Source organism: Elephas maximus, chromosome 2 (assembly GCF_024166365.1).
Source record: "Elephas maximus indicus isolate mEleMax1 chromosome 2, mEleMax1 primary haplotype, whole genome shotgun sequence".
NCBI lineage: Eukaryota > Metazoa > Chordata > Mammalia > Proboscidea > Elephantidae > Elephas > Elephas maximus.
Window position 1 is genome coordinate 45208760 of NC_064820.1, and position 23072 is coordinate 45231831.

At 40.3% G+C, this 23072-nt stretch overlaps 1 protein-coding gene across 3 annotated transcripts in view; it reads right to left on the reverse strand.

Annotated features, from left to right (window-relative positions):
- The window catches only part of DAB2 (DAB adaptor protein 2), a 56264-nt gene that overhangs the window by 24152 nt on the left and 9040 nt on the right, over window positions 1-23072 (reverse strand). Inside the window, exon 1 of one of the 3 annotated variants that reach the window (XM_049862792.1) lies at window positions 1991-2845. The exons of 1 other annotated variant lie outside the window; for it this stretch is intronic. In XM_049862792.1, the coding sequence (XP_049718749.1) occupies window positions 1991-2071 (81 nt within the window). In that variant the 5' untranslated portion in view covers window positions 2072-2845. Of the gene's footprint in view, window positions 1-1990; window positions 2846-23072 lie in introns of those variants that run through there. One more of the 3 variants, XM_049862782.1, reaches the window with a different exon arrangement.

A 23072-nucleotide genomic window follows, 5' to 3' on the forward strand; every position in this document is an offset into this window, starting at 1 on the left:
GCTGGAACTCTGCCAACATTTCTGCTTTGCCAGCTGGCTGCATGGTGACTCTGCCAATAGGGGGTGCTAGAGGGAGGCTGCCAAGCTGGAGAAGGGACTTGCACATTCTGATTTGCTTCACATGGGCTTTCTCAGGGCCTCCAGCTCCTGTGGCACTCTAGCAGTGCTCCTTCACCCAGGCAGCAACAGTTCCTTTCCATAACAGCCACTGAATCCAGTCTTCAGCATTTCCACCACTTGCTGAACTAGCCTTATTATGTCCCCCTCTGAGACACCAGCATCAGTTCCCCAGTGCTCTCTCCAGAGGTCGGGGTCTCCGGCCAACAGTGCCCTTCCCCAGAATGCAGGGACACCAGCAATAGCTGAGCAGCAGTCCCTTCTCAAAGGTTGGAGCAGCAGCCCCCACCTCCTAGCTTCTGAGGTTTGATGATTCTAATCTCTTTGTCCCTTCAGGGTTGGGGTGGTAGTGATTTCTGTAGTTTGCTTACCAGTTATGACTTTTTTTTTTTTTTTTATGACTTAGGGTTCTCTTTGTCCTCTCAGCTATCTAGATAACAACTTTATACCTAGTTAGCTCTTTACATTAAGATCTACTTCAATCACCGATGTGGTTTCTCTCCTGACTGGACTCTAACTGATAATAATGGTAATGTTAATCTGTTTTGATTTTATAGGCTGGAAAACTCTTCTTGAAAAACATCCTAAATGCAATCGATCCATTTATGTGTTATTAAAAACTACATTGTGTTGTGACTTGAAATGGATAGCAGTGATGGCTGCACAATGAGGTGAATGTAATTAATATCACTGAATTGTACACTTAAAAATGGTTCAAAAGGCAAATGTTTTGTTATATATAAAGTCTCCAGGTGGTATAAGGGAGCCCTGGTGGCACAGTGGTTAAGAGCTCGGCTGCTAACCAAAAAGTTGACAGTTCAAATCCACCAGCCGCTCCCCTATGGGGCAGTTCTCCTTTGTCCTATAGAGTTGCTATGAGTCGGAATCGACTAGATGGTAATGGGTTTTTTTTTGGGGGGGGGGTGGTATAAACGGTTTGCACTTGACTACTAATCTAAAGGTTTGTGGTTTGAATCTACCTAGAAGTGCCACAGAAGAAAGACCCAGCAATTTGCTGCCATGAAGACTGAGCCAAGAAAAACCTATGGAGCAATACAACTCTGTAAATACGGGGTTGCCATGAGTTGGAACTGACTCGACAGCAATGGGTTTAGTTTTTGTTATACATATTTTACAAAAAAATAATATATATATATATATTTATGTGTATATATAAAGTACGAAACTGATAAATTCACCACACAGCCCTGCCATCCCACTCCTAGGAACCTAGGCAAAAAAAATGAAAAGCCAAATCCACACAAAGACATGAATGCAAATATTTAAGAGCAGCATCGTTCAAAGTAGCTAAAACCTGGAAACAACGAAAATGCCCATCAGCTGGTGAAGAGATACAGACTAAATGTGGTACGTCCATACACACAGGATATTATCAGCAGTAAAAAGGACTACTGATACCTGCTACAACACGGATGAACCTCAAAAACATGCTGGATGAAAGGAGCCTGACATAAAGGCTATATATTGTATGATTCCATTTATATGAAAAGTCCAGAAAAGGCAAATTTATAGAAATAGAAAACATATCAGTGGTTGCCTAGGGCTGTGGGTAGGGTCAGAGATTAATGACAAAAAAAAAAAGATTTGGGGGGGTGATGAAAATATTCTTAAACTTGATTGTGGTGATAGCTGCATAACTTTATAAAAGTACTAAAAATGTATACTTACAGAAGGTAAATTCTATGGTGTATAAATTTTGCCCAAGTAAATCTGTTTAAAAAATTGAAAAAAAATTACACTATATTCTTTTGGCTTCCAAGGCTATATTTACACAGTTTAAAATACCCACTTTGAATCCAGTACAAGAACTACAAAAGAGTATTCCAAAATGGTTTCTATTTATGGAGAATACCTGAAGTATTTGGGCAGCTATTTCTTCAAATCTGTCTTGATTAGGCAATGTCAAGTTCAACAACACATGGGTTGCAGGCATGGGCTAGATAGATGGTCCAGGATTGGATTGGCTGAAAAAATAACCTAGGCATTAGAGATTGTTTCTCATCATTGAAACTTGATATCGCACTCTCCTACCAGATATTATTTCTGACCAGAAAAAACTAAGCTTATTAAGTTTGGCAATTTTGATTCTAAAGTGAAATATTTTAAAGGAATTTGAGAAATGTGACCAAGTACTTTGAGAGGCCTGGGGGAGGGAATGGAAGCATATGGGTTCATTCAAGAAAGTTATAAAAGGCACAGTAATCTCACTACTTAAGACCAGGTATAAAAACTACCTAGTATTTATTGGAGGACTGGGCCGAAATGGAAGGATTCTAAGCGAGAGGGGTGATCTTGGTTTTACAGCAAAAAGTTTGCTCTTTGGACATTTAAGTCTAACTTTTTTTGCAGCATTGGAATTGTTTTAAAGGTGTTTGGTATCCTTCGTTTATATCCTTTCACTGAACCAAAGAGTCTGTTTTCGGATGATAGGGCAGTTACAAAAGACAAGGGAGAAAAAGTACCTTTATCATTAATTCCTGGGGAAAAGGGCTCGGCATGTTAGATTGCAATAACTATTATAGTAGGTCTCCAATAGAGGCCATACAAATTAGAAATGTATCTAACCAAAAACCAAAACCCATTGCCGTAGAGTCAATTCTGACTCATAGCAACCCTACAGGACAGAGTAGAACTGCCCCATAGAGTTTCCAAGGAGTGCCTGGCGGATTCGAACTGCCAACCCTTCGGTTAGGAGCCGTAGCACTTAGCCACTAAGCCACCAGGGTTTCCAGAAATGTATCTATAATCCCCAAAATAAGCAGAAAGTAAGCTCTGCTCATAGACTCCAAGATTCAAAAATAAACTCCATTTCCAAAACAATGTGAAAGGCTTAAAGAAAGACTTTAACAAAACTGTGTGTGTGTATATCATGTACCAGGGTGATAACATTCACCTTTCTCCTCAGGCTTAAAGAGCGAGCCCCCCCATCACGGACTTTTCCAAAGTCCAAGTGGTAGATGATAGAAGGCTTGCTTCCAGATTTGCTTCCCTTTGCTGAGAATAATCAGCTTAACTCCAACATTCGAAAGCACAATCCTTCCAACATGGTTACAGAATTGTCAGTCATGCCCATTTGCTTCAGCAGGTTTTAGAATGAATTGATTTTTGGAAAGAGATCAGTCCTGGTAAAGGGATCCTAAGGGCAGAACAATTCTCAGTTATTTCCTTTAATTACCTTTCCAGACTAGGTGCTGTTGAAGGAAGTATCTAGGTTACACTAAACTATGAGAGCTGCTTTCAAGCTCTAGTATGCAAAGAGGGCACAAGTGGATGTAGGAAAATCAAGTGGCAAACAGCCTTCTCATTTGTTGGGTTTAGTCCCAGGGGCCTTTCTAAACAAGGAGCACAAAATTAGTCAAGTAACATACACAAGGCATTAAGGCAGGGGTTACAAACCAGAGCTCAAAACATGCACAAAGGTTCACAGTTTCCCATCTAAGCTTGGTTAGTTATTGTAGTCCTCTGCGACAGGCTGTCTCCACTAGAAGCTTGAGCAGAGAAATAAGAAGCAACAACTGCAAACATGAGGATCTCAATGTATTGTATATTCTTGACTTATTTTTAAGGCCTCACATTAAACAGAAAATTGTAAATGGAATGTAAGTCCATAAAATTATGTCCCATTTGAGTGAAGATATCTAACTTGGATTTTGGACTTAATACAAACCTCCCTGAAAGAACCTGGGGACTTCCTCCTTCCATGTCACTAGAATCAGATGACTAGGAGAGATTCGAGAGCTTGCAACATCTTTCCTGGATTCTGAGAAAGCTCCAAGAGATGTAGGCTGGAAGACTACATGAGTCATCTTGGGATGACTGTGCCATTTGTACTAACAAGAATCAGCTATAGTTTGTCCCTTACTTAAAGTGATTCATGCAAAATGTCTAGAACTCTGGAACTGCCAGCATGATGGACACTGGTCAATCTGGGCTTTGCAGGGACAGAGTGGGCTGGCACTTTTTTTTATACTGCCGTATCCTTCCCACCAGCAGGAATGTAATGGTATCAACAATGCTGGTACTTAACCATTCTAGGATTCTGAAGCAATATGATGACACATACAAGTCTGTCTCTTCTATAACTCACCCCTGACCCCCAACCCCAGTGTACCTTCTTACCGTAATTATACAGAGTGAGCAGGAATTTGGTCAGTCTCAGAATGTGGATAAAACAAATAACTTGAGTTAAGGACTTATTTGATGGCAGCACCATTCCACAGATGACATAGAATCTGTTTTTAATGTTAAGGGGAATGGGGGAAACACCTAATATACCAAGTACTTAAAACATGTCAGCCCTATGAAAAAAGATGTATTGCCGCCATTTAATGAATAATGAAATGGGCTGGGCAAACCAGGATCAATAGCTAATAAGTTGCTGAGCTCAAAACTGAGCCTTGCCTAGATTCCCTTTTCTTCTGTATGTGCTCTCTTTTCTTGTCTTGCTTTGTTTTACAGAAATCTTAGCAACCCATTGTGAATCAGATGGAATAACACAGGTAAGCACAGTTAAAAATCCCATCGATTTTCATCTGCATTTTATAGGGTGTTTTCAAAAAGCCAGAAACCCACTGACTTTAACATACTAATTAACTTTTCAGAAAGAGCCACACAAAATGGACACAGAAAAGAGAAGCAAGGAGAGTCAAGACAAAGCAATATAAACGTCTTTGCTAGAATGTCTGGTACTTTGTCCTGGTCAGTGTATGTGTTTCCTTGTCCTTTGGAACCTTATGCCTGCCTCAGCTGAAGTGCTGAATTAGAACATGTGAAATATTAACCTTTAAGGCAAATCTCAGGGGCCAAGAGGCCAGCAAACAGCCTTCACCACTATCTTCAAAGCAGCCTTTTCAGAATAAGGGACCTTGCCCGAGATGCTGCAGCGAAGTTATGCTGTTTCCTCCCCCCCTTAACTGCTGGATGCCTATGCTTTTAGAAGGGCCAAGTTGAGCAGACAGTAAGAGTTTTGCAGCCTGTTTAACTGGGGAATAAGACTATGTTAACACACCCTGAAAAGGATTCCTTAAGAAGATTTTCCTGTAAATGCTGATGCTGCTGTAGGGGCCTCAGTAGCAGAATATGCTGGGATCAACGAACTATACACAAGTTACGTATTTACAGCAAGGACGTATCACTGTTTGTGGCCCTTGGAAACATTGCTGAGGACTCAGAGGGCATATGAAATCCTGAACCAAGACGCTTTTCCCCACCTTTGGAACCAAGCCAAATCAGAGTTGGAGTTCCCCAACCAGTAGATTTTGAGTAGAGGTGTGTTATGGATTAGACTCTATCCCCTCAAAATTTATGTTGGAATCCTAACCCCTATACTGATGGACGTAATCTAATGTAACCACTTTCCATAATGCAATCTGATGTAATGTGATCAATCATAGCAGCGTAGGGTGAATCCTAAACTTAATCACTTCTGAGTTTATGAAGAATAGATCAGACACAGGGAAAACAGACAACATGAGGTTGTCTACAAACCAAGGAACACTTGGGACTACCTATAAAGATGGAATCGACAAGGCTGAGACCCTGATTTGGATTTTTAGCCTCCAAAACTGTGAGAAAATAAATTTCTATTCCTTAAAGCCAACCACTTGTGGTATTTGTGTTACAGCAGCACTAAGAAACTAAGACAACATGGTATAGCGAAGTGGCTAAGAGTTCAGGCTTCGGCATCCCATACACCTGGAATGCACTGTCTTTTAGCTCTGTGGCTGGAGGCAACTTATCTGATATGAATTTCCTCACCTGTACAATGGAATATAGCTGACAGAGCCATTATACGGAAATCAGTAAGAATTTATGTAGAGACTTCCGTGCACTGCATACAGAAAGTGCTCATTAAACAGAAGTTAGGTTTCAGAGACACCAGAATCTTGTGTTGCATCCAACATAGCTTTAGCCACAAGTGTTTAAACGCATTTAGAACTTTAAGAGCTAGGACTAATAAGTAGAAGTGGAAACACATAGGGATAATACTTTAATTAGGAAAGCTCCAGGTGAAAAGGTAAGAGGGTTTGCTAATGTTAGAGCTACCTCCTGCCCAGCTCTGGCTTCTCAGCCTACAGAAGATAGGTTCTGATGGGAACAGAACTTTAGGAACAAAATCTAAGTTACCCAGAGAGGCCTGTCCTAATGGATCCCAAGTCAAACCCAAACCTGCATCATGACTATCGACAGTTTAGAAGGTCTACCTCACATCACCTGGGGAGTTTTTAAGATGTAGTTTTTAAGATAGAGATGTCCTCCAAATAAATTAAATCAGAATCTCTGGAGGAGACCAAGGTATCAATACAGTTTAAGGATTCCCAGGTGACTCCAATGTACAGACAAGTGTGAGAACCACTGGTCTACTTCAACAATCTTTTGTCCCCTTAAAGACATACCAAGTGTGTTAAACTATTGAGCTGGAAGAAACCTAGGGAATAATTTGGTCTCATCCTTTCCTTTTAAATATTAGGACACTGAGGGCAAGAAAGTATATGACTCGTCTACTTGGGGATAGAGCCAGTATTAGTAAAGATCTAGATCCTATAGCATGGGACCCTATTTCCCTATTCCTAGACATTGTATGTGTCAGTTTGTTTCTAAATTCTTTTTAAGCAGACTGTACAAAACGCATTACATAAAGACTGAACCAATCTTGCCTTCTTTTTAATAGATATACCAAGCAAAGAACAGGAAGGTAGCTTAGCAGAGTATTTTGAACATGGCATTTCATTCAGCTTTTCATTTGGTTTCTGAGCTACAACAGTAGAGGGATTTGATATGGTCTAATTATACATTGTCACTGGAGTTTTTTCTATCTTGGTAGCAGTAGCTAGACTTGGTCAAACTGACTCATTAATGTTGATTTGGCTCCTTGGAAGAAAGCATTCGGCTAGGTCAAAGATGCAACTCACAGATCAAAGAATTCAAATTTATTTCAGTACACTCTCTACTATTCAGTGCTTGGCCTTTTAGATATTTTTTTTCTTCTAAAGCCATGTAGGAAGTTTGAGTTCTTGAGTTGCCAACTTTGAATACACTCGACTCATTGTAAATGACTTCTCCTAATTTTCTACCCACCCCCACCCACTTTGCTTTTAAAATAAGCTTTTATTAGGAATATATCTAGTACAGCTTAAGGAACAGTCATCATTAGAAAGAGTGTTTAGGAGAATTCAAGCTTTAAAAGGAGCTCCCCAAAACGAAAACCAAACCCATTGCCGTCGAGTTGATTCTGACTCATAGTGACCCTATAGGACAAAGTAGAACTGACCCATTGAGTTTCCAAGGAGCATCTGATGGATTTGAACTGCGAACCTTTTGGTTAGCAGCTATAGCACTTAACCAGTATGCCACCAGGGTTTCCAAAAGGAACTCACTGCAGGTCAAATGGGGGCCCATTCTCTAGTCTGAGCTGTGCCACCCAATTGACTACAAGTTTCTGAAAAGTGCTCACGAGTTGAATTCTTAAGTTTATGATCAATTTTGCAACTATATTTTTACTCACTTGTTTCAGTACAATAACTATTAGTTTGAACATTTAGTTTACTAGGGCTAGAAAAACTATACTCCTAAAAAAAAAAACAAAAAAACAAAAAAAACTACTCGTAGAGTATGATCCAGCCTCTTGGTGAAGCTGGGCACAAGTTATACGCTTGCAGCAACAAAGACATGCACAAAGGATTGATCCTAGAATCCCTCCTTACACTTAACTCAGATTCTCAGAAAGTAAATAATGTTCGAATAGGCCTGCACCCTTTTGACTAGGTGGAATTTTTCCAAAGATGGACGCATGGGGCTTTGAGTTGGATTAATTGACATGAAAAGTATAGTCATCTCAACTTTAACACCCAGCCTACTATATGGGGGAAGAAATTCACATTCCACCCCAGCTCTCTAGGATGACCTCTAGACCTACCATAAACTGTACAGAACAGGAACACTGGAATCTAACTTTCTCCTTTAATTCACTTCTATGAGTGGAAGGACATGACCTTGAAATTGTGGTTTGTGGGAACTATTAAAAAAAGTCCATGGCTGTCTAGTTGATTCTGACTCATAGTGACCGTATAGGACAGAGTATAACTACCCCATAGGGTTATCCAAGAAGTAGCTGGTGGATTCGAATTTCTGACCTTTTGGTTAGTAATCAAAAGCTTAACCACTGATTATAGAGGTTCAAAAATCATGTTGCTGAAATTGCTTTACATTGCTGGCACTGGATCACTAGGGCTATGCTCTGCCCTGCTTCTTCTGCTAATATGGGCCATCTGGACATGGCTCAACAAGGCTATAATATGTGTACTTTGCATATCTCAAATGAGCTGGACAGGTCAGTGTTGTGGGTACAACTTGACATGGAAGACAGAATAGGGGTTTTCTGGGCTCATGTACAGTGTGCTTCAACCCAGTTTTACCAGAGCTCTCCATCTGGAGGTTATCACCCATTGATCTGCTAATGATGTGTTATTTGATTTCTTATCTGCTGTTATTGACTGGAAGAGATCCATATTTGTATACACTCCAAGAAAGGAGATCCAACAGGATGCAGAAATTATTGAACAATATCATTAATATCACATGCAAGTAAAATTTTGCAGAAGATCATGCAAAAACCGTTACAATAGTACATTGAAAGGGAACTGCCAGGAATTCAAGTTGATTTAGAAGAGGACGTGGTAAAAGGTATATCATTGCTGATGTCAGATGGGTCATGGCTGAAAGCAGAGAATACCAGAAAAATGTTTGCTTGTGTTTTGTTGACTATGCAAAGGCATTCGACTGTGTGGGTCATAAGAAATTATGGCTAACATTGAGAAGGATGGGAATTTCAAAACACTTCATTGTGCTCATGTGGAATCTGTACATACATCAAGAGGCAGTGCTTCCAATAGAATGAGGGGATAATGCATGGTTTGAAGTCAGGAAAGGTATGCGTCAGGTTTGTATCCTTTCACCACACTTATCCAATCTGTATGCTGAGCAAATAATCGGAGAAGCTGGACTATATGAAGAAGAACTGTGCATCAGGATTGGAAAAAGAGTCATTAACAACCTGAGATATTCAACCTACTTAGCTGGAAGTAAAGAGGACCTGAAGCACTTACTGATGAAGATCAAGGGCCACAGCCTTCAGTATGGGTTACACCTCAACATAAACAAAAATCTTCACAACTGGACCAATTAGCAACATCATGATAAACGGAGAAAAGATTGAAGTTGTCAAGGATTTCATTTTACTTGGATCCACAATCAATACCCGTGGAAGCTGCCGTCGAAAAATCAAATGATGTATTTTATTGGGCAAATCCGCAGCAAAAGATCTCCATAAAGTGTTAAATAGCAAAGATGTCACCTTGAGAACTAAGGTGCACCTGACCAAATGCATGGTATTTCCAATTGTGTCATATGCATTCAAAAGCTGGATAATGGATAAGACCCAACAGGAATTGATGCATTTGAATTATGGGGCTGGTGAAGAGTACTGAATATACTATGGACTGCCAGAAGAATGAAGAAGTTTGTCTTGGAAGAAGTACAGCCAGAATGCTCCTTAGAAATGAGGATGGAGAAGCTTTGTCTCACATATTTTGGACATGTTATTAGGAGGGACCAGATCCCAGAGAAGGAAATCATGCTTGGCAAAGTGATGTGAAAATAGGAAGACCCTCAACAAGATGGATTGATACGGCAGCTGCAACAATGGGCTCGTACACAGCAAGGGTTGTCAGGATGGCACAGGACTAGGCAGTATTTTATTCTGTTTTACATAGGGTCGCTCTGAGTTGGAACTGATTCGAGGGTACCTAACAACAATTGTACTATTTGACTCCTATACCAGCACACTGACACTATTTTTACTTTTTCCAACAATCCTCTCTCATGTTTTCATATTATTGTTGTTGTTATCTAATGTTGCCTGTCCTCAAGTCACAATGGAGCAAAATGCTCCCCAGTCCTGCACCATCCTCATGATCAGTTGCAGACTGGATTTTTGTGTGGCTGGTTTTTGGAAGTAGCTCACCAGGCCTTTCTTCCTAGTTCATTTTAGGCTTAAGCTCTGCTGAAACCTGCTCAGCATCATAGCAACGCACAAGCCTCCACTGACGGGCACATGCAGACTGCACGTGAGGTGTACTGACTGGACATGGAACCCAGGTCTCCGGCACAGAAGGCAAGAATTCTACCACTGAACCACCACTGTCCCTATCTTCACACCATTACCTAAATTTATTAGCATATATTTTTTATTGTTTTCATGTGTAGCCTTCCTAAGTTACATTAGATAGCTTCTACCCAAACTAACTTTTCTTCCCTAGTTCCAAACTAGTTTACAGGAATCATATGGACTCTTAGCAGTGTGTTTCTAGAACACATACTAAGCCGTGGTTCCTCATTCCCGTATGAAATCTTCCTGAAGTATATAAACATGGATGTCCTGCATCTCTAGTGTGTGTGTCTTCACAACAGTCTATGCATCTGAGTTCCTCTGTGACTTCACCTATGACACGTATAAACACAAATCAAAAAAAGTTTTTTTTTTAAATTGTGCTTTAGGTGAAAGTTTACAGAGAAAAATAGTTTCCTATTTATTTGATAGTTCATACACAAAGTGTTTCATGACATTGGTGGCATTCCACACAATGTGTCAGCACTCTCTCCATTTCTGCCCTGGGTTCCCCATTTCCTTTCATCCAGATTTTCTACCCCTTCCTGCCTTCATCTTTGCTTATGGGTAAATGTTCTTTTGATCTCGTATAACTGATTGTTCTAAGGAACATGTTCCTCTTGGGTGTTACTGTTTATTTTATAGGCCTGTCTATTGTTTGGCTGAAATGTGGTCTCTGGGAATGGCTTCAATTCCAGTTCAGGAGGGTGTCTTACGGCTGTAGTCTGGGGGGTTCCTCCAGTCTCTATCAGACCTTTTGGCGAATTTGATTTTTTTCTTTTACATTTTTCTCCTTCTGTTCAGGATCCTTTGCTGGGATCCCAGTCAGAGTGGTTAGTAGTGGTAGCCGGGCACCATCTAGTTCTTCAGGTCTCAGGGTCACATAGGGTGTGGTTTATATGGTCCCCCATTTTTTTTTTTTTTTAATATGGTCCATCAGTCTGTTGGACTTATTGCTCCCTCAAGACTTTGGTGTTTTTCACTCTTTTGCTCCGGACAGGAAGAGACCAATAGTTGTTATCTTAGATGGCTGCTCATAAGTTATGTACATAAATCTTAACCTTTTCCATTTTCTACTCATGTGCTATTATAGTCATTATCTTGAAAGTCTATGCTGACATTGGAAGAGTTAAAGAAAATAAGTTATTTTGAGAACATCTGCATGTTAAACACTAAGCTATAAACCAAGAGCCACATATACTAGTAGAATTATAATATATGCCACATCAGGGCTCTTTAAAAGCAGGCAGGTAATCTTAAACTTCTCTTCTTCCAAAAACCAGAGTGAGAAATACTGCGTGATATTCAGTTTCTCCTTTAATAGCTTGGCTGAATTATATTAAATCACAGTGTGGTTTCCCTTTCCAGGCAGAGCCCTTCATTTATATAATCCTCAAAGCCATTGCTTGAGTGTTACCATACCTTTCCACAACTCATGTTTCAGAGGCGTGCTGTGATTGGAAGAGTTTAAAGGAAGGAGAATCCAGCTGCCTTGTAACATCAGCACAGAGTAGTCAAACAGGGGTATATGTAGTAGTAATTATATATAGACAGCAACTTTTTTTTTTTTTGGTCACATTTCTGTAAATAGACTAAATCTGTGATAAGAAACTCCTATAATAATCAGTTTTAAGTTATCTGAATCTAATATGTTGTCTCTCGGTTCTAGGTGGCCCTGTCAGTAGAATATGCCCTTTGTTTTGGTGTTCAATTCAACCTAAAACTGGCATGAGCCTTCCATGAAAAGCTTGCCACTGGCTCATGTTTCCACTTCAGATATGATCTACTCTGATTGGGCAAGATACCCCCAGTCTACAGGGCATTCAGGGAGTCCCTGGGGGTACAAATGGTTAAGCATTTGGCTACTAACTGAAAGGTTGGTGGTTTGAACCCACCCAAAGATGCCTTGGAAGAAAGGCCTGGTGATCACTTCTTAAAGGTCACAGGTGTGAAAACCCTACAGAGTGCAGTTCTACTCTGCAACACATGGGGTCGCCATGAGTCAGATCAACTCGATGGCAACTGGGTTTTTTTTTTTTTTTTTTTTTTTTTGGTTTATAGGGCATTTAGACTTCATCTCTAAGGATAGTGGCAGCCCTGCTAACCCCCAGAGTTTAATTTTTTTTTTAACCATTTATTGTTTACTCTTACCTTGTGTGTGTGATATATCAATTATCATTTAAGGATGATTCTTCATGATTTAGCTGATTTCCCACAAAACAGACTTGGTTGCTTTCAAATAAGATGAAAGAAAAGGGACTTTATAGTTTATTTGTGGAATTTCAGGTTTACAGAGAACCAGAAACCTAATAACACCCCTCTCTCCTCCCAATACCAGTGTTCTAGCATGCCGAAAGTTAGGAAATTACCAGAATGCTATCTAAAAGGCCAGGGAAGCTCTTGCAGAAGAAATGAGAACACAGGCTCTTTTGCTTAGTTGTTGGTTGCTGGCCAAATTAGATAGGTTAACAGATAGGAAATCTCTAGGTGATTTCAGGTTCTAGTACACACGCACACACAAGGGGGAATCTGTCAACTTCTTATCTTGCTCCTTGTGGCCATACACGAGAATATAACATACAAGTTTTGATAACATAGCACATAGGATCCAAAAAAGATGGTGAAATAGTTAACCTGCCTGCTTTGCAAATGTGCTCACAGTTATAGAAAGAATTCTAGGAAGCTGCTACAGAGCGAGTGGAAAATGAACAAAGCTGGCAGAAATGCACAAGTATCCTTGAGCTGAAGTTCACTGTCCTCTCATTTTTGGGGAATGTTACTGGATCAAGAATGCAGGTGGGAACAAGTAAACACACTTTTTAACTGAGGGATGGAAAAGTTCTAAATGACACACATTAACCCATTCTAAATTAGACTTAGGATTTTAATTGCTGCCCATCTGAAGTGATTACATTGGTAATATTGGAACATCCGTATATAGCTCATGAACCACAGAGATGGAAAGGGAGAAGAAAGTCCAATCACAATAACCTACCACTTCAGAGCAGACTTTTGCTTTTAAAGCCTAAGTAGGTAAGACAGATGTTTCATTTATTCTATATGTAAATTCAAATTAACATACCCCAAACTATACCTTTCAGAATCAGATAAGTGATTGCCATTAATTGGTCCTCGTGTCCACAAACATGGCTAGCCATCTACTTTAGGGCATAGGAAGCACAATCACCAACCTGTTTGGAAGAGTAATTCAAGGAACCTTGTATCTTGTAGAGTGTTCAGGCAAGAGCCACACCCTTTATAACCCCAAACATTAAACTAATCTAAAGCAGCTTTGAAAGTCAATTTCCACACCACCTCTGGCAAGTCGGAGACCCTGGTGGCATAGTGGTTAAGTGCTACCGTTGCTAACCAAAAGGCTGGCAGTTTGAATCTACTAGGCGCTCCTTGGAACTACTCTATGGGGCTGTTCTACTCTGCTCTATAGGGTTGCTGTGAGTCAGAATCGGCTTGACTGCAACGGGTTTAGTTTGGGTTTTTTTGTCAAGTCATTAAACTGACCTATACAAATAAGGTTAAACTGGGATGGTGGTGTTTCAGAGAACTAGGCTAAGAGTTCTTAAGAAATGAAGCTACAGCTCACTGGTCTCGTTTCTTTCTGACTGGAATAATCTAAGAACTGAAGAAAAGATCTCAAATGTTACCTTAATCTATACAGATTCCAAAAGTTAGAAAGAGTGACTTGGAAGATTTTCTAACACATATTCCACTGGATTGTTTTTAGAAGTCAACTCTTTTGGCATTACGGTCATTCCAGGGCTGGGGGAAAGGGAAAAGATCCAATTTGTACTGACTGCATCAAAACAAGATCTAAGAAAATGCTCCTGGTTATGTCGTTAGACAGCATTTCTAAAGCTCAAATCTTGAATATTCCATTTACTTTTCTTTTTTATGATAAACTCCTGAATTGAGATTAACCGAAGCTTTTTAGAAGCCTAAAAAAATGCTGTTTTTCTTCCCCAAGTTCAACATAATACCCTTTTTACTTTTGATCTAAATATTAGTCTGTAAGGTTGAACAAGTTGATTGGTGTCTTAACTTTATAGTAATATGAAGTAATATCACATGAAATATATATATATCTTATATTGCTGTCCTGATAAAACAACTCAGTTTGAATATTTTCCATCAACTAAACAAAACATCAATTTATTTGGCCCCAAATGAACTGCTGCTTCCCAAAGGGATTAATTTATTTGAAATGATACTTTTATATATTAGGGCAATCTAGTTTTTAAGACTCATTTATTGGATTTGTGTCTGTGTCTTTTAAAATGTTTTATTCAAAATCATCTCCAGCTGCAGGTAGCTTTAGAGTGAATCTAATACTAGGTAATTCTCCAGTCATTTCATATCAAATGAGCCTGATTTAACTTAATGGGGAGAACATCATATTATCTGACAGTTGTGCTAAAAACCATATATTCTGTTGTCTAGTTCTCAGAGTATTGACTAGAAATTGTGTTAAGTATTTGTCCTTTTCATTGAGTATTTATAAACCTGCATAGCATTCAGTCACACATATCATTTAAATGGCTCAGGATTGGCTTTCAGGCCAAGGGGTTGGGCAAAGACCTAACTTACCACTGGGAGGCTTTGTCGGAGTAAGCAGATGGGATGAGGGCTCTCCCTTCTCCCAGGCCTGTTGAATAAGCACCTGTCCTATCAGGTTCCATTATCTTTTTTTTTTTTTTTAAATAATTTTTATTGTGCTTTAAGTGAAAGTTTACAAATCAAGTCAGTCTCTCACACAAAAACCCATATACACCTTGCTACACATTCCCAATTACTCTCCCCCTAATGAGACAGCCTGCTCTCTCCCTCCACTCTCTCTTTCCATATCTTTTTAAGATGACAAATCATGAGATGACACTTTACTAGGCCCTTCATGAGACTGGTTGACACGGTGGCAACAATGGGTTTAAGCATAGCAAGTTTAGTGAGGATGGCACAGGACCAGGCAGCGTTTCATTCTGCTGTATATGGGGCTGCTATGAGTCAGAACTGACCGGACAGCACTGAACAACAACATGTTTATATTGAACTACAAAAAGGCTTCTGGTTAGACTACCTAGGAATGTCAACAACAATGAGTCACTGTAAAGGAAGTATTCTTGGTTCATAAAAAACATAATATTTAAGCAAGACATGTTTCATTAGCTTTAACGTTCTTTCAGGGCAGTCTCCTCTCTTCTCTGAAGCATTAACATCCTATTGCAAAATTCTGTACCTGTTAAGCAATTGACAATTAAATACCTAAGCAAAACATGAGATGGACATAAGTGATTCGATAGGAGCTCCATTTGTAGCCTCTCTTTATGATCCCTTCATATGATCACCAAGAAAAACTAACTTGGGAAAATTTGGTCCTTGAAGCATTAGATGGATTCCCTCCATGGTGGCAACCACAAATTTTTTTTTAATAATTTTTATTGTGCTTTAAGTGAAAGTTTAAAAATCAAGTCAGTCTGTCACATATAAACTTATACACACCTTACTCCATACTTCCACTTACTCTCCCCCTAATGAGTCTGCCATTCCAGTCTCTCCTTTCGTGACAATTTTCCCAGTTTCTAACCCTCTCTACCCTCCCATCTCCCCTCCAGACAGGTGATGCCAACACAGTCTCAAGTGTCCACCTGATACAAGTAGCTCACTCTTCATCAGCACCTCTCTCCAACCCATTGTCCAGTCCCTTCCATGTCTGATGAGTTGTCTTCGGAGAATGGTTCCTGTCCTGGGCCAATAGAAGGTTTGGGGACCGTGACCGCCGGGATTCCTTTAGTCTCAGTCAGAGCATTAAGTCTGGTCTTTTTATGAGAATTTGGGGTCTGCATCCTGCTGATCTCCTGCTCCCTCAGGGGTTCTCTGGGCAACCACAATTTTATAGCCTTATTATGTAGGCATTCTGAACATGGAAGAATGCAATTAGACCATTTGTTTCCTTAGATATACTCCATACTCCATAAAAATAGCCCTGTGCAAAGACAAGTCTTCTTTGAAAGCCACTATTAAGTTTCTAATCCAACCTTTATTAAAAAGACTTAATATTGCAGACCAGGAGGTTAAGACAAATTCTTAAAAAGGAGTGATCGACCCCTTCTACACTCCACAAAAACCTTACGATAAAGCAAAATTTGAAGTTAGAAATGTGTTCACAGTTGCCATTTTTTATTAACTAGCAATGTAGTCCCTTAAACTAACAAAGTATACCAAACCAAACTCATTGCCATTGAGGCAATTCCAACACATGAAGAAACTATAGACACGTGTAAATCATTAATTCCATCAAGGAAAAGAAGTGAGAGAAACAACACCAACAAATTTGCTTAGTCCCTCTAAAACAAATGAAGTTCTACGTTTAGGGCTAATTACCAGAACTGGGATGTGAATAATGTCAGGGTCAGTCTCCTCGGTGTTGAGGTTCCCTACCCTACTTTCCATTCTACAGTTGCATACCATCTATGAAATTCACTTAAGGGGAGAAACCAATGCCATCTCCAGTTAGTCCTAAGACTATATCATTTAAGCCTGTGCCTAGCCAGAGTGACTACACAAAAGCTAAGTCATTAGCTACCTGAGATTTTGCTCTGAATCTATGACTATTAAACCCATTACCATCAAGTTGATTCCAACTCATAGTGACCCTATAGGGCAGAACAGAACTGCCCCATACGGTTTCATAGGGTTTCCAAGGAGTGGCTGATGGATTTGAACTGCTGACCTTTTGGTTAGCAGCTGAGCTCTTAACCACTGAGTGACCAGTACTTCTCTATGACTATTAGTTAGGTCTCACAACAGCCTTTTTTTTTTGTTTAGAGTATATGGGGTCTGGTGATTGATCCTTTCTTTCAAAACAATTAGCTTTAGAGATCAGAAACAAAGTCTGTGGCTGAATGCCAGTAGTGAGCACCAGCAAGTTATTTTTTAAGAGTCCCTACTACGTGCCAGGCACTGTTCTAGAGCTTGGGACATGTCAGTGAGAAAAATGAAAGATCTATTCCCTTACAGAGTTTACATTCTAGTAGAGGGAAAAACATAGATGGATCATAGCATTTCAGAAGGGGATAAATGCTTTGGAAAAGAAGGAAGGCAGAGTAAAGTGGTTTAGAAGTGCAGAGTTGGGGTGGTTTGAACAGGTTTCTTAGAAACACAGAAGGAATACTATATTTTTTGAAGTTAGATTTATCCATTGATGTCGAGTTGATTCTGGCTCATAGCGACCCTATAGGATATAGGGTTCCACAGAGTTTTCCTACTACAAAGTAGTAGTAGTAGACTCTTTGATGCCACACATTGTACTCAGTTTTGTCACCATCCCAAATTCCATGCCATAGCTCAATACCTCTAAGTCTTCCTAGTACTGTCTGGACTAAATATAGTGCTGTACCAGAGAGTTTCTAAGGCTGCTAATCTTTACAAAAGCAGACTGACACAGCTTTCTCCGCAAAGTGGCTAGTGGGTTCAACCACCAACCTTTCAGTTAGCAGCCGAGTGTTTAACCACTGTACTGCCAGGGCACCTTAAATTAGATTTACCGAATACTTATTATAAACGAGATGTGATGCAAGGACTCGTTTAATCTTACGTGGAAGGTATCATCAACTCTATTTGACAGGGAGGAGCTGGAGCAAAGAAGGTAAGCAACCCACTGAAAGCCACATAGGTGTAACACTTAGGATCTTAACCTCTTTGCTACAGAAAAATACAGGCAAAAAGAGAATTAAGCTAGTTCTCCAATGGTAGTCTGAATGCGCATTAGTGAGAAAATACATTTTGGAAAGAGGAATTAATAACAATGCATGAAGAATATTTACGTCAGTTTGGCTAACATACAAGGTGTGCACTCGGTTATACCAGGGGAAAAAGTTGAAAGGGGGGTCAAGACGGATAAGAGTGGGTTTGTACCACTCATAGGAGTCTCTGGGTGGTACAAATAGTTTAATGTCCTTGACTGTTAACTGGAAGATTAGAGGTTTGAGTCCACCCAGAGATGTCTCAGAAGAAAGGCCTGGATGGAGATCTACTTCCAAAAAACCAGCCACTGGAAACCCTGTGGAGCACAGTTCTACTCTGACATACCTGGGGTTCGCCGTGAGTGGAACTGATCCAACGATGACTGGTACAGCACTATATTTAGTTCAGACGGTACAAGTGAGACTTGGAGGTACTGAGCTATGGCATGGAAGTTGGGGTGGTGACAAAAATTGAGTACAATGCTGTGGCATCAAAGAGTCAAACAGCTTTGTGGTAAGATATCTGCATAAACTTGCCACTTTGAGGGTTTCAACACTGCCTGTTCCTTTTGTTTATATACTTGGCTAATCTTTTGAAAACAAAGCCTTTTAATTGAAAGGTTAAGGTCTAACAATCTCAAAAGTTAGATTCAAGGTTAACCCATCTTGCCAAGCTATGGTGCTAAATGACCCTCAAACTTCAAACAAAGAGACCTCCACGTGGCTTTTAAAAAAGTCCAAGGCCATTATGTCTTACAACTGTCCCTCTGAGATCCAGCTCACCCTAAAAAAGGGACTCCCAATAGTCAGTTTTATAAAACTATAGAAAGTCTCAAAAGAGCAGTGCCAAAGGGGTACTGATCATGATGGGTGGTAGTTGGGTGAGACAGATTTCTGCTTCTTATACATACAGATGACTGATATTAGGGTGACGTGTGCCTTTCTGCCTTTTAAAAATTAAATTCATTAGAAGCATGCTAATTTGTTTGATAGCAATATTTAAAATGTAGATAAATGTATAGTCTAACTTGGGCTAATGATGGAATTGTTAAGATGCTCTAGGATTCAATCACAGTCCATGAAACTGAAAAGCTAAGAAAATCTTTTAGAGAGAACATGAACACATCTGAAAGCGTACAGAATGTTGCCCACAGTAAGACTGATACTGACCTATCCAAAGCCAAAGAAAAAACAAACAAACACAACCCAAACCTCAGCCGTCAAGTTTATTCAGGCTCATGGTGACCCTATGTGTTGCAGAGTAGAACTGCTCCCATAGGGTTTTCAAGGTTGTCACCTTTTGGAAACAGATCGCCAGGCCTTTCTTCCAAAGTGCCTCTGGCTGTGTTTGAACCACCAACCTTTCGGTAAGTTGCTGAGTGCTTACCCTTTGTACCACCCAGGGATTACTACCTATCCAAAATTGTTGGGAAAAGCTCCTGAAATATTAAAACTGCAACAGTCAGTTTTGAATTGAATGGTAACTAGGCTTGAAAAACTTGAGGAAATTTTATGCTAGAATTTGGAAAGCTGGTCAGGATATGGTATGGTGTTGGTTTCCAGCCAGCGGTTCTTGGACTCGCTGGGGTCTGCGCAGGCAGTCATGAGTTGGCAAGCTAATTTTAGCATTTTAAAGAGCCTAATGGAAATCACATCTACCCGCAACACAGCTGCACAGGCAAATGATAAAAACAGGTTTCTTTGATTTGGACAGAAATTGTGCTGTTAAAGTGACAACCTTCATTATCCAGTGCTAATCCAAAGGACTCCTCTATTTTCTCAACTTTTATTAGCCAATTAATAAAACAGTTTGGTGAACACTTCAGAAAGTAGAAACAGGAGGAGAGTAAGAGGTTGCCCTTGGATGATCTTCCAGGTTGAAAACTATCTGCTTGGACAAATATTATGGGCCAGGTGATTATATCCATAGGGCCAGAAGACACATGAGTTCTGTTGAATACTCCATTGGTAGAAGTTAAACCAAGCGCTTGAAAAGACCATACCATCTGGAGAGTTTCAGTAACAGCTTGTCTGCCTTTCTCAGGCCCTGAGCAGATATAAACTAGAGGACCATATGGATACTGCTCATTATAAATAACCTTAAAGTTAAAAAAAATAAAAAGCCTCAGAACTGCTTTACTTATACCAACAGATTGTATAAGGCAAGCTTAAGTTTCCCATTTTGCTTACTGTATAATGAATTGCAATTAATGTTGCAAGTAAGAATAGCTTAAGTCACTCATTCACCTGGCCATCTGGTTATTGTTTATTGACACCTACTATGTACCAAGCATTGTATTATGCTGTGTATACAGTCACAAAATAGACATGCTCTCTACCCTCAGGGGACTTGCAGTACCCAGGCAGAGGAGAGAGGGCAAGCAAGGCATGGTTACAACTGTTGCTAAGTGTTTTCGGAGGAGAAAAAGCACAATTAGTTCTACTTCAAGGAGGTGTATAGAAATTTCTTTCTTACTAATATCACTCAGGGAAAGATGCAACGTTTGGTATTAAGAGCTTAATTATCTTCTTCGACAGACAGCTTAAAAATTATGACATTCACTTAAAACACTAATGAGATGGGGGGATAGTTACCTTTAACATTTGTGAGTCTTACTGTAACCACACTGCAATCCGGGAAAGCATCTGTGTGACAATGCTGAAGTGCGGAGGAATTTTAGTACTCTAGGCCATTAACCCAAAACCAACCAAAACCAAACCCATTGCTGTTGAGTAGATTCTGACTCAGAGCCACCCTACAGAACAGAGTAGAACTGCCCCATAGGGTTTCCAAGGAGCACCTGGTGGATTTGAATTGCTGACCTTTCTTTTCTTTTGGTTAGCAGTCAAACTTTTAACCGCTGCACACCAGAGTTTCCGCCATTAACCCAGGGTCTTGCAAATGGTTAACATTCTTGGCTGCTAACCATAAGGTTGCACGTTTCAGTCCAAAGAATACCAGTAGTGTTTCCTGCAAAGTTACCTTAAAGTCCAAAGTTCTGAATCAACTCAATCGTCATAAACACCAGAAAGAAACAGTATGCTCATGTGGCATTCTGTTTGTCACTTCAGGAGTGCAAACATCTCAGGTGACACAGACTTCTATATTCTAGAACCCAACATGTTCCGTGGCCCTTTTCATATACCAGATTTTCCAGGAGCACAATATTATCATTTTCAGATCAGGCCAAACTATCAACGCTCATCCTCAGGCAAGTGTCTGATTTAAATGACGCAACATCATAAAAATGTGGCCGGGGCCCCCACGACTAACTGGCTTTGGCTATTTAAAGAGTACCACACAGTTACAGGAGCCCCTGGGTGGTGCGGACAGTTAACACACTCAGCTGTTAACTGAAAGGTTGGAGGCTCAAGTCTACCCAGAAATGCCTCAGAAAGGCCTGGCAATCTACTTCCCTCAAATCAGCCATTGGAACCCCTAAGGAACATAGTTCAATAGTGACACGTATGGGGTCACCATAAGTCAGAGTTGACTCAATGGCAACTGTTTAACATAGTTAAGAGAGGAACAGCAGACAGCACTTAGATAATGCCAGACTTCATCAAGAAAATGGACTTGGTTATCACCCCAAATGGTAAGCCCTCAACAAGTATTCGCGGCAGGAAGCAGAAAAGTGCAGATCCTCAAACAGAACAGGGTCACGTGCGCTGTTTCCATTGAAGAGTTCTTGTATAGATTTTAAGTTGAACGTTTGCATTGCTGTACACTAACTGCCCTGGTTGTGCGGTGGTTAAGAGCTTGGCTGCTAACCAAAAAGGTCAGCAGTTTGAATCCACCAGTCACTCCTTGCAAACCCTGTGGGGCAATTCTACTCTGTCCTATAGGGTCACTATGAGTTGGAATTGACTCAATGGCAACGTGTTTAGTTTTCTTGGTTTATACACTAACTGGGAAGAGATTGTACGTGGTTATACCTTAAAGATCCAAAACAGAACTGCCTGTAGTTTAGCAAGAAGTTCAGATTTCATCCTTGGCTGTTCACATATCTACTGAATCTGGCAACCCCCTGGCTATCTATTTTTCACAATTACCCTTTATTTCCATGACTCTCCTTTCACCCTCTTCCCTTCAAAAAATTTCAGCATTCCTCTCCAACTCTGCCTTATTGCCGCCCTGAACTCCTGCTTCCAAAAAAGCTATACTATCTTGTGCCATGTTCCTGGTGCTTCATGATTAGCTGACTCACATGACAGCGCATTTTGATAGTTTCCATACACATAACATCGGTACCCCTGCGTATACAGTGCAGTGAAACCTGCGAGAGCCAGAATTCAATGGGACTACCTTGTTTTTTTCTCCAGGTCTCAAAAGTTTTCCACCTTTGACAGGGTGCAGTCTTACCACTTTTCTATCACTTGTTTTAGTGGAAAATCTTTGAGTTTCCCTTCTCTGGCAGGTTTCTGCCTTACACAGGTTCTGGCTTTCATAGGTTTTACTGTATTTAAAACACTTGGCGTAAAGAAACTTTGTGGGATGATGTCTTCCTTCCATTTTCTCTAAAGGGTTGTAGTAAAAGTCGAAGTTCTAAGTGACCTACCTTATGACTGAATTCCTGTAGTAGTGCCTTCCCAGACCCCCTGCTTTCCTGATTTTGTACTACTCAGGCATCAGTGTTCCATTCCACCATTCGTGCTCAACCGGAGATTCAGAAACCTTCATAATCCGGCCCTACAGCCGGCCTCTTCTCTAGAGAGGCTGATCTTCTCCATTTCCCCTGACCAAACAGACCTAGTCTTCTTGCATTGTCTCCCAAGCCTGTAACACTGCCTGCACCTACCTAAATTTCTACCTGTCATTTAAAGTCCACTCAAGGTGTTGGTCTTAGGGAAGTCTTCATGGACCTTTCACCCACCCTACCATTTTCCACACTCGATACGACCTATTGTTGCTCTTTGATTCATGGAAACCCTTTCCCCAAGTCAGTGTAGCTTTGGTCATAGTCTATGACTCACGAAGGTGGGGTATCATTTGCCCAACTTTCCTATGGCCCACA